This window comes from Marmota flaviventris, chromosome 7, assembly GCF_047511675.1.
Source record: "Marmota flaviventris isolate mMarFla1 chromosome 7, mMarFla1.hap1, whole genome shotgun sequence".
Taxonomy (NCBI): Eukaryota; Metazoa; Chordata; class Mammalia; order Rodentia; family Sciuridae; genus Marmota; species Marmota flaviventris.
Window position 1 is genome coordinate 5,345,779 of NC_092504.1, and position 14,616 is coordinate 5,360,394.

A 14,616-nucleotide genomic window follows, 5' to 3' on the forward strand; every position below is an offset into this window, starting at 1 on the left:
CCCAAGGAAGCTAAGGGGACCCTCAGAATCAGAAAAGGCACAGTCACCAGGCCTCCGCAGGCTCAAAGGCACTCATTTACGCCTGCCACCAACCTTAGGTACCCCTCTGTGGCTGGGACACCCCACAGTTTTCCCCTCAAGTCAATCACCTGGTGTCAGTGACTTCTCCCTCCTAGGTGGGCTCCCCATAAAGACATACCCATGCCTATATCTGTCTGCAGGCTCACTCTCAGCCTAGATCCCAGAGGGAAGCTAGAGAGGTCTCCCACCCCTTACCTGCCATTCAGGTGCCCACCCCACATTCCCAGGAAAGTCAGAGGCTCACCCTGGAACTCACCCACTCTCATGCCCTTGCACACCCGCTGTGTGCATGCCCCCTCTCTGCCCAGCCCACATGCCACAATGCTTGGTGCTGGGGAGGAGGGCAGTGGCCTAGGACTTCTGCAGATAGGTTTGAAATCCTCGTTCCCCACCTGTGTGACCTTGGACAAGGTACTTAACTCAGCCTCCATGCTTGACTTACAACACAGGATAATGCTGCCTACCTTGGGGCAGTCAGGAGAGGTTAGGAGAGGTGACATTCTGCTTCTGTGACACTAGCTGCATGAAGCTCACTTGCTCATCTTCAGATCTCCTGAGTACACACTTGCAGCCCTCCTCACGCCTGTCCACCCACGCCAAGTCCACACTGCCACACCATATGCAGGTCATCTGCACACCTACCGCCACCTCACACATGGGCCCGGCTACGTGTACACAGATGTCCTTTCCACACACACTGGTCGTGGGTATCCCTGACCAGATCCATCCTCAAGCAAACACCTTTCCATGACGCAGAAACAGACCACAAAACCTCAGATATCCAAGGGGTTCCCGTTCTCATTGGGCTGTGCCCCTCCTGTCCCTGCTGTTTTCTAGTGGCTGAAGCAGATAGAGGGAACCGAGGCAGCTCTGACCCAGAAGATGCTGGACCTGGAGAAGGAGAAGGTAAAAGACCCAACCAGCTGGGGGAGGGTCTGCTGAGCTGCTCTTGGGGAGGACTTGGCGCGCGTTTCCTTGATCAAGTACCTGCGTGCATTTCCAAATGTGGCCCCTGCCCTATGGCAGTCCTGAGTCATTATCATCCACCCACTTCCCCTTTCATTCACAATTGCTCACTTAAAACATTTTTGGTGCCTCTGCTACATCCTGGACTCACAGGCCCATAGGGTCCTAGGTTCCTAGCTCATAGGAGTGCAGCCTGAGGGCTTTAGAGGCAGCTCTGACACCAGGCACTTGGCCCAGTGGCAGTGGAGACAGGCAGCTTGAATCTGTTGGCCTTGAGAGCTTGGGGACCTGGACTTGGTCTTATGGTTCCACTCTGCAGCTGGCTGAGCTGAGTGATGAGGGACACCAGGTACAGAGCCAGCTTTGCACAGTGCTTGGTACCTGGGGTAGCTGACACATGGCGGGGACAGGATGGTCTTCACAGGAGCAATGGTGGATGGCGGAGTGATTTTACCTGACCGGGGAGGTCAGAGAAGGCTTCCCAGGAGACATGGGCCTTGAATTCTCCAAGAACCATTTGATTATCCAAGTAGAGATGGCAGGTGAAGGAGGGAGGTGGCTGGACTCACTCTGGAAGCAGCGTGTGGTAGGGAAGAGCCCTGGGCAGGTGCCAGGAGGCCTGGAGTTGGAGTGCAATTCCTGCCACTAGTGAACTGTGGCAACTAGGACAAGGCACTGGCCCTGTTTCCTCGTCTATAAAATGAAATGGCTGCTGCTGATGATGACCTCCAGCCAGGAGCTCTCCATTCTGGACAGATCACACCTGGGGGGAGTCAAGGACCCAGAGGGTGGGGGAGAAGGTGTGGCAGGCAGAGTCACCAAGAGGTGGGGACGCAGCCCAGGAGGGAAGGGGGGGCTGCTGGGCCACGGCCAGAGGAGCCTGGAAAGACTCCTGAAATCTGGGCTTGGGCACTTGGTGGGAGGTGGTGTCCCGCCACCATAGCTAGATGCCCAAGAAGAGGGGAGGCCAGTTCCCTGACCGCTGCTGTCCAGAAAGGGCAGCAGACAGCTCTACCCAGTCGCATGTCATGGACTCTTGCTCTGACCTCCCCCTGACAGGCGCCTCCCTCTTTTCAGGACCTGTTCAGCAGGCAGAAGGGCTACCTAGAGGAGGAGCTGGACTACAGGAAGCAAGCCCTCGACCAGGCTTACCTGGTAGGACCGGAAGTGGGTTTGACACTTTGGCTTTTTGGACTCCACATTAGAGGCTGCTTTCTCCTGGGGGTTGGTGCTGTTTCTTAGGGCCCTTACTGGGGCTGTGGGGAGGGGAGATATCACACCATCTTCACATTGTGACTAGAAAGACCTGCAGGTGGCTGATTTTCAAAATCCATCACAATTTCAAAAATTATCAGTTACCTTGATGGCTTCTTGAGATAAGCTTATTAAATTCTAGTAATCATTTGATATAAACAAAAAGAAACTGATTTTTTAAGCTTTCTTTCTTTCTTTATCTTTTTTATTTTGTTTGCTTATTTTATGTGGTGCTGAGGATCGAACCCAGTACTTTACATGTGCAAGGCGAGTGCTCTGCCACTGAGCTACAATCTCAGCCCCAAGAAGAAACTGTTTTTTATGTGTTTGTTTATACTTAAATATTTATTTATGCTTAAAATCCAAAAGTAAGTTTTCCTGTAAATAGGAAAAATGGAATATCCCAAAGGAAGCAGGGGCAGAGCAATGAGTTGAGGTCAGATGAGAGCAGAACAAAAGTAGCCAGTTGTAAAGTCCTGTATGACTTTGGGTTTGGGTCAAAAAATTGGTTCTAGGCTTCCTGGTGATAAAGGTCCAGTTTGTGTGTCCTCACAGCCAAAGCCACACACATGCTCCCTGCACCGAGAGAATCCTCCCGTGGGGATGGGGATAATGAGAGGACCTCCAGGATGTCCCCAGAGTGGAGAGGAGTGGCAGTCTGATGCCACTCCCTTCAGGGAGCACTGCATTGTGCTTAGAAGGCTTGTGGTTAAAATCATTTTATAGAGTGGGCTTGCCCCTGAGAATGCAAACAGCACACCGAAAAACACTGTCCAGCCTGGGTCCGGTGAATGGCTCCCGCAGCCTGGGCTTAGTGTAGGTAGACGGGAGACTCCGGAAGCAAACCCAGTACGCCTCCCTGTGACCCTGGGCCCTTCCTGTGAAGACTGAGGAGGGACTCCCAGGCCCCAGCAGGAGCTGCGCAGTGACGAGATGGATTCAGCCTCTCAGCTCCTATTTCTGAGCCAGCAAGGGAGGGAATGACAGCGGTGAGCAAAGGGAGACCTTCCTTCCCAGCTGCAGGCTGCCTCGGCCTCCCTCTTTAACTGCTTTGGTCTTCCGTGACTCCATCCAGTCTTGGTCCTTTGGTGAACATCCTGGGAGGACCTATCATTTCTGTCCTACTGCATTGCCCCACCCTGACACCTCCAACAGCTCTGAGGACACTGCCCAGGAGATGCTTTGGAAAATCCACAGGACCTCTCCAGCCTCCATGTGCAGAAGGACGGACCCAGACTCCAAGAGGAAAAGAAGCGAGCAGCTTGCAAGCTCACGGTTCACAGAACGTGATTTTCAAGGAGCTTCTTGCAGAATGCAGAACTGATGTTTCCCAAAACATGCTTCAGGAACCTCGGACTCCATGCTTCTTTGTCTAAGTGCCCCTTGCAGGAAGGCTCTGGGGACCTTGGAGTGCAGATCTGCAGAGAACTCCCCTCTGCGTGCTGATCCTGCTGTCCTGTAGACACTAAAGCCACACCTGAAATATATCCTGAAGCCTGAAGCGGGCAGGGTGCCCCCAAGGGCTTTTCATCTTGTGCCTGGACCCGATCTGATGTGGCCTAGATGAGCTCTAATGGTCAGGGAGGTGGCAGCTCTGTGCATTCGGGCTGGAGCGAGGACAGCAGGTGGCAGACGCATGCCTGGCTCCTGTAGCCTTCAGCTTTGTGAGGGTGGAGTGAGGTGGGCCTCTGGACTCTGCAGGGCTGCTTCCTGGAGGCTGGCCGCATGGGGTCTTTTAGGGAGGGCTCAGCCAGCAGATACAGGCGAGTTCCCCCGCCGTGGAGCCCACTGGAGCCTCTGGCTGTGCCATTGGATGGACTCATCCTTCTAATTTCCGAGGGCAAGGATAAGGCCTGTGGCTGGAACCAGTCACTGCCTGAAGGGTCTGAGATCTCACCAGGAAATTGGCCTGCTGCAGCCGGGGAAGGGGATTTGCAGAGCCATAGCTGGTAGTCAAGCTGTTGGGGCCCCGGGTTGACCTTACCATGGTGGTCTCCATGGTGACAGATGGTGCATCTGTACCACCTGAGGTGTCTTTGTAAGAGAAGCAGCTGTCCCTTGGTGGAGTGGGGTGGGGCTTTAGGGAGACCCAAAGGAGGAATTTCTCTCTCCATCCCCAAATGTCCTGGCAAGGCAGCTGTGTTTCTAGGTGGCCAGCTGTGGAGCTGATAGAGTAAGGGTCCCCTAAAGGCTAGAACCTGGCCTTTGTCAGGGTCCTCAGCTGGCCACTGGTGTCCATTCACTTTGCTAGCAAAGGGCACCTTGCTCTTCTGAGGTGGGGACGAGGACATCTTCACTGTCTGCTCTGGGTTAGAGTTGTGTTCCTAACACACTTGAAAACCAGATGCCTGCACTGGAGACACCTTGTCCCATGACACCTGTTAGAAGGGGAGGTTTATCCCCAAGGTGAGGAGAGTCAATTGGAAGCCAAATATGAAATAAAAGCCAGCTGAAGCAAACCCCCCTCTGAATCCCACACTTAAGGGGTTATTTCTTTGGCTTTTTCTTCTTGCCCTTGTCCCCTAGTGCACTGAGGTGGGGCAGCTTGATTGACAGAGTGATTCAGTGGTGCATGCTGGGTGAGGACCCACTGCCAGGCTGAGGCCTTGCTGCCCCGGGCCCTGCATGCCCCTTCCCTGCTGAGGCCCCCACTCTGTGTCCATCAGCAGCAGCCCCTGGCCATGACTGTCCACCCCTTAGTGACCTCTGTGATTTGGGCTGTGCAGAAAATCCAGGACCTGGAGGCCACGCTGTACAATGCCCTGCAGCAGGAGCCGGGCCGGATGGCCAGCGAGGCGCTGAGCGCTGGCCAGCGCGAGGACCTGCAGGCCGCTGTGGAGAAGGTGCGCCGGCAGATCCTGAGGCAGAGCCGCGAGTTCGACAGCCAGATCCTGCGGGAGCGCATGGAGCTGCTGCAGCAGGCACAGCAGGTAGGGCCATGGCCGCCGCACCCCGCCTGCCGCCCTGCACACCCGGCACTCTAGCCTGGCTGACCCTCAGGGGCGTCTGGTATCCCAGGTACGCTGCTGGACAGCCAGCATGAGGCAGTCCCCTGGTGTGAGGCCTGTGTGCTCATGGCCACCCCCCATAGCCTGGCAGGGAAGAGGACAGCTAATTTGAGAGGTAAACCTGGGAGCTGAAGACCTCGGCATATTCTGAGGTTTTGCTGTCCTCTGTGGGTTTAGTGTGCTGCTGGCATGGAGCAGGCAGGTCTCAGGGCTCCTGGGTGACAATGCAGGAAGAGCAGCCGCGGGCATCTGGAGCCTATCTGGTGGGCCCTTTACCTCGTGGTGCCCCTGGGGGTGGGCCCTAGAATGCCCATTTCCTAGATGAGAAACAGGCTAAGGGGACTCTCATGTGACTGAAGGTCACATACTAGTCAGGGATTCTACCAATAAGAAAGATCTAGATTACCCATGGGGAGAGGAGAGGGAGGATGAGAGAAAGAGCATGTGGGCGAGAGAGTGAGAGCGAGAGAGAGAGAGAGAGAGATGGAGGATTGATTTATTTTAAGGAACTGGCTCCGGCCATTGTAGAGGTTGGCAAGTCAAAGTCTGCAGGGCAGGCCGGAAAGCTGGACACCAGGGAAGAGGGAATCCTGGCAGCAGAGGCCTCTGTCCTTGAGCCAAGCTCCCCAGCTGCACTAGTGGTTCTCAGCAGCTCGCCTCCAGGTGCACTGTTCCCTGGCAGGTGCTGAGGCTTGGCCGGGCCCTCCGGGGCAGCACACAGGTGACTGGTGTTGCTGGGATGCTCACCAGCCACCACCATTCCAGTGTCACCACATGTAGCAGTAGAGGACACAGAACCCCAGCCATCCTCAAAGATGCGCAGACTTGGTGTGCACCTGTGTGCTGGGACTGTGTGCTGGGCACTTCCCTTTCAGGATTCCCTGGATTTGGGCACTCAGGTAGGGTTCCTGGGAAGAGGGGGTTTTCCTTACGGCAACCAGGGACACAAGGTGTTGGTGGAAGTGTATTGTGCACCTTCCACATGCCAGGGCCCATTCTGGCAGGTGAGTGTGGAGGGTGACAGTCTCTGCCTTCCTGGAGAGGGCACTGAGATTCCAGCCAGGGGAACAAGCAGCCCACGGATAGACATGAAGGGTGCTGGACAGCCGCAAAGGCGAAGATGCAGGGAGGGGGTGAGCTGGCCTGTTGCCCGCAGAGGGAGCAGCGTGCCCAAAGGCCCTGAGGTGGGGCAGGTTTACTGTGCTCCGTGAGTGCTTTGTGGGTTTTGACAGAATTTTCAAAGTAGCACACTCTCTCCTGCATGTGTTTATAGGAGCTTTAGGAGAAACCACTAACCTGACATGACAGTTGTCATAAGCTTCAATAAAACCCGGAGGTGTGAGCTGCTGTGTGCAATGCCCAGCCCCTGGTTGGCCCTCGGCTAGTCAGGTCTCACCCCAGTTTAACAGATGGAAAAACAGAGGCCCTCTGGCCGAAACGGCGGGAAGCAGTGGCCTTCCCCTCCCAGCCAGCACAGGTCCATTGCCCCCGTCTCCACCCCTCAGGTTTATCAGTCATTCCTTACAAGTGTCCATTCTGCTCTGATTTGATAGTTTCAAAAATCTGGTCTTTTCAAAAAATAATACTACAAAACCCATTTATTTTGTTCGAAGGGAAAAGGAGACAAGAATTTCAGACCTGAAATACAGTGATTTTCAGTTTTTCCTCCAGGACACGAAAAATGGTAGCTTAGAAGTACATGTGGAAGCTGGAACATGGCATAGGGCACCGGTGTAGGGGCAGAGAGGCTTGGGTCTCCTGTCCCCTTGCAGCATGGCCTGAGATAGCCGCTGGGGTTGCCCGTCATCCTGAGCTGCCCGCACTTGTCTTGCTCCTGTCCCTGCTCACTGCCCGCTCTCTTCACTGTATCCCCACTAGAACACCAGCTCCCTCGGAGTGTATGTGGATCCCTGCTACAACCCAGTGCATGGCACAAGGCTGGGTGCAAACACAACGTCGTAGACGCCACACACAATTCAGTACCACTCCTCAGGATGTGACGCCACAGGCAGCACCACAGCACAGGTGCCCAGCACCCCACAGCAGGGGCTGGGCCAACACTGGCCATTTAGGCATGGACCCTGGCTCTGGCTGCCTGCTCTGGACAGGACGGGCCCATTTCATCTGGCCATGGACTACACACCTGTCCCATGGAATATAGTCCAAATTGGGTCACTTGTCTGCCTGTCCCCAGCCCCCTGCTGACACGTGCATTTCCAAGCCCTGTGAACTAAGGGAAAGGAACCCCCGAGAGCTGACATGCCTTCCCCAACACGATTACTGTGCTTTGCGCACGTTCTGCCTGAGCAGGGGTAGAGGTGAAGCCGCAGTGTGGCCTCGCTGTGCCCCTCTGGGGTCTCCTAGCACCTGTTGTCCTGAGAGAAGTCTGCTGGGACATTACCCAGTCGCAGCACCCTCCCCGTGTCTCTGCCCTAGAGGCCTCCACGACACCAGGACCCCTCATCCCCACCCTCCCCAAAGACCCTCAAAAGTCGGGGCCGCTTAGCCTGGCGCTTGGAGCCCCTCCACCTCGCCTGGGGCTCCCCTGCTTGCCATCTTGCCGTTTGGCTTTGACTTTTCCAATGCCTGTATGCCGAGCGCTGTTCCAGGTGCTGGGCTCAGTGGGGACAGAGTCGGCCCCACTGCAGTCCTATCCCAGGGCCTGGGGGAGGGCCTGCCACATTGTAAAAGGTTCATGAAAGGTTGTGGGTGGAGCCCACCCACACTGTGGGCTGCTGACACTTTGCATGGGCCTCATCTCACCCTAGGGTCAGGGGTCACTGCAGACACAACAGAAAAGGGGCCCAGGCTTGGGGCAGTTGGGGCACTCACCCAAGTCCCTCAGTCTATAAGTCGGGGCCCAGAACCCAAGCCAGGCTGAGCTGAGCTCCCTGCTCACTCTCAGATGCTCTTCTGACCCTGCAACACTATGTGAGACTTGTCAGGGGACGGTTGTCACCAGACTGGGGTCATACACCGGTACCTTGTATGGGAGAGTCCGAGGTGCCATTCTTAATCACGCATGGAGTACTTCCCAGCACCAGGCTCTGCTGTGATTCATGGACACAGCAGCTCCATTGCCCTCAGTGTACAGATGACCGTCCCATCTTCAGAGGGGTCGAGGTCTTCCTCCCAGCTCCTGCATCAGGAGAGTGTTCTTTGTCTCCTTCAGGTCAGGCTGCTCTGCTTGGCTGTCCCGATTTTCCTGAAATCAAAATGGCATCATTGCCCTGTCTACAGCCTTGTCGCTCCCCAGGACACTCCCAGCTCAATGGGCACCTCATCGGGACATCCCATCCCTCCTGGCCTCCTCACATCCCTCACCTAGGACCCCAGCCTCCTGGTACAAGCTGTCCTCTCTGCCTGGGCTTCCTGTCACCTCCTGTACAACTGGCAGTGGACCTTCAGAGCCCTGCCAGACTTGATGCCTCCTTTGGGGTCTCAGCCCTCAGCTCCATCCTTCACCCACCTGCAGGTCTCTCCAGTGTGACCTGAGTGTGGCCTTTTCGGGCACTCATGTAAGACAGCACCCCCCACCTCCACCCTCAGTGCTCCTTGAGTCTCAGTGATGTCATTGCTCATCTGCTGAACAGTCTCTGTATTCATGTGCTGCTGCTGGCTGAACCCTAACTGGTCTCTAAACTCTTCAAAGTGGGGACTTTGTCTCCCTGGCACATATTGAGCTATAGTTGCAGAGGAATGCCTATAGTTGTGGTTCTCAAAGTAGGTCCCTGGACTAGCAGTGTTCACATCCCCTGGGATTCACTGCAAATGCACCCCTGAGGGTGCACCAGCAGACCTCCTGCTGACGCTGATGTGGGTGGGGAACTGGGGCTCTCCAGAATGCACAGAGGGCTTCTCTGGGTCTCTGGAGGCCCCGTATCTTGTTGACCTAAGTGGCCTCCCTTACCCCTCACAGCCCTCTCTTGGTGAATGAGGTCTCTGTCTCCATCCAGGGCTGACAAGGGCTGTAGCCAGCTGGGCCACTGGCGGGGGTGGCCCACTTGAGATGGTGAAACTCTCTTGATCACACCACAAACTGGAGAAGGTTGTATTTGCCAGACCTGAGGGTCGAGGGGTGATTGAAAAGCCACCTGGGAGGGTGGGTGGCCCACAGGGGCTCAGGAGGTGCAGGACTGAGTGGAGTGACCCCTGTCTGGCCTGCGGGGACAGAGGCCTTCTTGCAACTCAGTGCTGAAGTGAGAAAGTCCCAGCAGACCTGGTACCTAGTGCCAAGTAGGGTTCTGAGGGGGTGGCAGGTGCCCAGAGGTGCCCTCTCCACCCTTCTCCTTCCCCAGACTCCAGCTGAACAAATGTTGGACAGATCTGTGATTTGGAGTTACAGCCAATCCATGATCTTTATGAGCCTGCCCCAGGCCCCTGCCTGATTTGGTCCTTTTTTGACTTTTGTATTTTTTAAATTTAAAAGGTCTGTCTTGGGGGTGCTATTTCCACCAACAGCTGGAATCCATCTGTAGTGACTGGCGTCAGCGGCGTTCCTTTGGGAGCACTGGCTGGAGAGGAGCAGGGTGGTCACAGATGGCACGGGTGCTCACGGAGCTGCCCGCTGCGTATGCTGCATATTTCACCCTTTGCTGCCTCCACACCAGGCCACCATGAGATGTGAAGGGTCAGGTTTTGAATTGGGACAAGCTACTTTTCGTAATGCCTCCTGATCTCTGTTTCAGAGAGTACGGGACTTGGAGGACAAACTTGAGCTTCAGAAGCGGCACCTGAAGGAGCTGGAGGAAAAGGTAGGTGTCCGGGGCTCATGTGTCCTGTGACTCTGCCCCTGAGATGCTTCTGGGAAACTTTGGCTTTCCCTGTGGTTTCATAATGTCCAAAGATTGGGTGTGGCCTCCAGCCTTCCCCTCTCCAGTCCTCCCAAAGCAGCGCTTCCAGAGAAATCTGTGCCTCCCTCAAGGGCCCTCTGACAAAGAGGCAGAGTGCTGCCCAAACCTCTGCAGCGTGTGTGTATGTGTGTGTGAGTGTGTGGTGTCATCCACAGAATCCCTCTGCCGCCTCACGGGGAAGCGTGTGGGAGCACTAGCAAACTAACCTCTTTTGTCTGGAATAAACCGGGTTAGACTGTGACAGGGCTGTCCTGTCCCCACCACAGACATGGGCCGTCATCCCTGGATTCACTCATGTTAAACGCTTTCCATAGACCAAAAGTCAGGCATGTGTTTCTCCCTCCAGGGGGAAGGAGACTGGTCTCTTGCTGACCAGCGGGTGTTTCCCACTCAGCCCCACTGGTCCCTGTGTACTTAGGGCTGTCTTATGGGTGAGGAAACCCAGGTTGAAGTGAATTGGGAAGCTGGTCCTTGGTTCCAGGTGGGAAGGGGCAGCTGGGATCTTCCTAGATGTTGTGACCTCTCCACTTGCACCCAACTCACTCCATTGATCCTGGTGGACACATGGGACTTGTGGGGGACCACACAAGCAAAGCTGCTCGTGGGGGCATTTGCCACTTCCCATGTACCCACCTGGTGGCCACGGATCACTTGAGGACAGGGGCCAAGTTCTATTCATTCTTCATCCGAGACAGGGAGTAGGGCATCCTCTGGTGCTGGTGGGATGAGTAAAGGAAGGGCCACACGTGAGCGCAGAGGAAGGCCTCAGTGGCATAGCTAACGTGGTAGAGGTGCAGGGACAGGATGCAGGGCTCCTGCCTCTGCCTGGCCAGGGGCGGGGGAGTCTGAGGCTGGTAGGCCTGAGGAGGCCATTCCCTCTTAAAGGCAATGGGAAGAAGGCCCATGGAGGAAGAGGGAGAAGGGCATTTCTGGGCCTACGCCTCGGTGTCTGTCTTGTGAGAGAACATTAACCCCCAGGAACAACCAGGGCCGTCATTGGGCGTCACTGGAAGCAGGATGTCCAGAAGGGGGCGGCAGCCCTGCGTAGCACTGTGGGCAGGAAAGATAGGACCTCCTAAGGTCAGAGCCCTGCTGCCTAGAGCACAGGGCCTGGCTGGCTGCGCAGCCAGTGGAGTCCTCAAGGGGGCGGCAGGGAGGCAGGGATTGGTGCTGGAGCCCTTCTGGGAAGGCGTCCACTGCGGATTCCTAGAGCCCCCATGGCAGGCGCCCACTCCTGTCCAGCCTCCTGAGAGGATCTCAGGATAATTCCCTTGGAGATTTCCTGGGGTGAGCTGGCTTTGTAGGCCACTGCATCTGGGTTCTGCCCTGGTTTGGCCCCGATAGGCCCTGAAATCAGGGGAATGTGTCCTTTGCTCCCAGCCCGGAGTCCCATCTGCTGCTGGGAAGGCTGCCCTGTCTCCCATGATGGTGGCAAAGATGACATTAGACAGAGGATGTAAAAGCTCTTAGCACAAGGCCCAGCCAGACAGGGGCCCCAGCAACCCTCCCGCCCACCTGCCCATCTCCTTGGGACTGGAGGACTTTGGTCAATAATTACAGAGCCATAGAGGACAGAGAAGAGGCTTAAAACACAGCCCCCGTTGCTTGGAGATTGACAGGCCATCGGCTGCACTCTTCCTGGGGAGAACACTGGGGAGACACTGGCATCCCCTGCCCGGCCCCTTTCCGTTCTTTCCTCAAGGCAGGTGCATTGGTCTGTCCCCTTTAGTCCCAGAGGAACTTTCAGAGGCTGTGTATCAAGCAGGAGGCATCAGCCAGGGAAGGACACCTGGTCAGGCCGAGGACCAGGAGCATTCCAGGGTGCCTGCAGGTCACCCGCATTTCCTCATGGCCACCACCTGGCTGTCGTGATGGGGGAAGCTCCAGCTACCCTCATCAGTGGCCAGATGCTCTGCCACAGCCCCTGGGTGGCCCTTCCTGCCCCTGCTTCAGTTTCCCCATGTGGACAAGGAGGCTGGGTGATCTGATAGCCCCTGCAGCTCTCACCTCCAGGGATTCTAAAGAAGCTGCTGGCTGTTTATCTGGACTTTTACTTTTTTCAATAAATAACATGGTGGAGCTAACACCTTGATTTTTAGGGGGAAAAATAACTATTTCAAAAGCCCCAGGTGGTGGTCAGGTAGGTTTCTTGTAATGATTAATGATTCCATTGGAGCAAAGCAAGTCATGAAGAGTTGAAGACATTTTTTTCAACATGGCCTGTATGATTTTTTTGTTCCTGTGTGGCTAGGTTTTTCCTGCTGTTTATTTTTCTTTTTAAAGTCAACTGATCAAAAGACACAAAGAATTTTAAAACAGTGAATCTCTTGGAAGGAAAAAACCCTAGAAGGGATGGTGGGTCATCTGCAGCTTGTGCTGGGTGACCGGGGTGGTGTCACTTCGTCCCTGCTCAACATGGCCTGGTGTGCTTGTGGGAGTCACCCATCATGACCTCCAGAGGGTTGCACTGTCCTGCCCACCCAGTTTCAGCACCCAAAATTCCCAGATCGGGGTGTAGCCCTCCCCTGGCGCCCTGGGTTGGCAGAGTGCTGGGGAAGTTTGCAGGGGTAGCCCTCTGGGCATGGCGTGCTGGAAGCCGGGCATCCCAGGTGGCATCCGCTCCTGAACCTGCTCGTCTCCAACCTGATGTCATAGATCTTGTAAGATGCTGCCATTGAAATCCATACCACATATCTTACATCTTTTTTCTTTTCTTTTCTTTTCCTCATTTTCTTTTGGTCTTATGTTATAGTTTTTGTTCCTTTTTTTGTTTTTCTCACTAGCATTCATTCTGTGGCCTTGACGACTCCAGTGAGCCAGGAACTCGGGTTGGTATGCTTTCCTTTTTACTCATAAAAATGACGATTTTCCAACAAAGGAGGACCCTTCCATCTCTGGCTGGAACAGTGCTGGAGAGAGGGGGCTCCTGGAAGGGGCCTCGTGATGGGTCCCACCCGGGATCTTTGAGTCCCGGTGACCCTGGGGTTCCTGCAGTCCCGCCGTGGCAGGGAGGTTGGGAAGGCATGCTGGGACTAGGAAAGCCCTAGTGGAGTTTCATCCACAGAGGGGTTTTGTTTTATTCCAAGGCCCTTTCCAGTCTGGCCTCAGGTTCCGGTGCTCTCTGTGGCTCTTCTGTCGAGTGTGGAGCGAGTGGGCTTGCATGGTCAGGGGACTGCAGGAGCAGGCAGTTAATAAACCAGTGGCCCAAGTGGCCGGACTGTGACCTACCTGCCAAATGCCCAGGGAGCCCTGCTTCTCCCCCCTGAAGACCCTTGCCCCCTTGCCTGGTATGGATGACTATCTGTGCTCAAGAACCACAAGCAAGAAGCCACCCCCGCAGCTGATCCTGCCCTGATCACTGGGCACCTGTCACCCTGAGTTCCTCCTTTGACATCTGAGCCTTCCATATCTCCTTTTCTGAGTTTCCATTTTGGCCCTGGGGTCTGCCAGGGATCCTGGACTCTAGGGTTCTGCCCTGAATTCAGCCCAGGCTGAGGGACCCAAGCTCCAGGGGTACCCCCTGTGCCCACTAGAGGCCTGGACACCTGGGCTGAGCTCTGACAGCTGGCCCTACCTGCCATCCTCAGGGCAGCATCCCCTGATGCTGACTGCTGCCCACAAGGCTTAGGTCTGGTACCTTCTACCCTCGGGTCAGGGACAGAGTATACTACATACTGGCTGTCCACTCAATGTGAATGGACAAAGGAATGCTCTCAGGTTGAGACAGCTCACCTCGTCCACTAAGGAGGGGCACGGGTGGGGATGGAGGACAGGAGATTCAAATCCTGCTTGCTATGCCCCTAGATCATCAGGGAAGACCCCCTGGGGCTCTGCTGGAGAGCTCAAGATGGCACGGGGTAGGTGGGGGCAGATAAGTTAGGGACCATCCAGCCATTTGAACCTACATTCTTGTGTCACTTCAAATTATTTTTAATCTTACAGGATATAAAAAGAGTTTATGGAATGAGCTGAGTCCTGCGGCAGCCTCAACCCTACTCAAACCAAAATTCAACAGCAAACAAGTTATTCAAAGCCCAGAGACTGAAAACAGAATTCACATGTGTTTGAAAACAGCTTTAAAGGGAGGCCTCTCAACGTGTGGCTGCGTCCCAGCTAGCCCAGGCTGAAAGGACTCTGTGGGACAATGGGATCATGTCAAACTCAGTCACAGCTGGGTCCCAATCTTGGCACCTTCAGGAGCCTGAGGGGCAGAGACCTGGAAGCCAGGAAACCAAGTGCAATTAGCAGGAACTGAGGGGCTGGAGAGCCACTACACTGTCTGGGGACCAACTTGAGTCCCTGTCCCCACACTGTATGCCTCCCCCAGCTGTGGCGAAGGTGCCCAGCTGGACCCAGATGCCCCCTCTGCCCAGTGTATATAAATCTCGTTGAATCGTGCCGTGTTCATCACGGAGTCTTTCTGCCGGAGCTACTTGAAATGTCCCTGTGATCAG

The 14,616-nt window shown here is 55.3% G+C and overlaps 1 protein-coding gene across 1 annotated transcript in view; it reads left to right on the forward strand.

Moving 5' to 3' along the window:
- Nucleotides 1-14,560, forward strand: part of Jakmip1 (janus kinase and microtubule interacting protein 1) — a 124,342-nt gene extending 109,782 nt beyond the window's left edge. Inside the window, exons 17-22 of the mRNA XM_027939618.3 lie at nucleotides 919-987; nucleotides 2,125-2,202; nucleotides 5,028-5,231; nucleotides 9,998-10,063; nucleotides 12,946-12,990; nucleotides 14,105-14,560. Of these exons, the coding sequence (XP_027795419.2) occupies nucleotides 919-987; nucleotides 2,125-2,202; nucleotides 5,028-5,231; nucleotides 9,998-10,063; nucleotides 12,946-12,990; nucleotides 14,105-14,134 (492 nt within the window). The 3' untranslated portion in view covers nucleotides 14,135-14,560. The remainder of the gene's footprint in view (nucleotides 1-918; nucleotides 988-2,124; nucleotides 2,203-5,027; nucleotides 5,232-9,997; nucleotides 10,064-12,945; nucleotides 12,991-14,104) is intronic.
- Nucleotides 14,561-14,616: the final 56 nt, after the last annotated feature.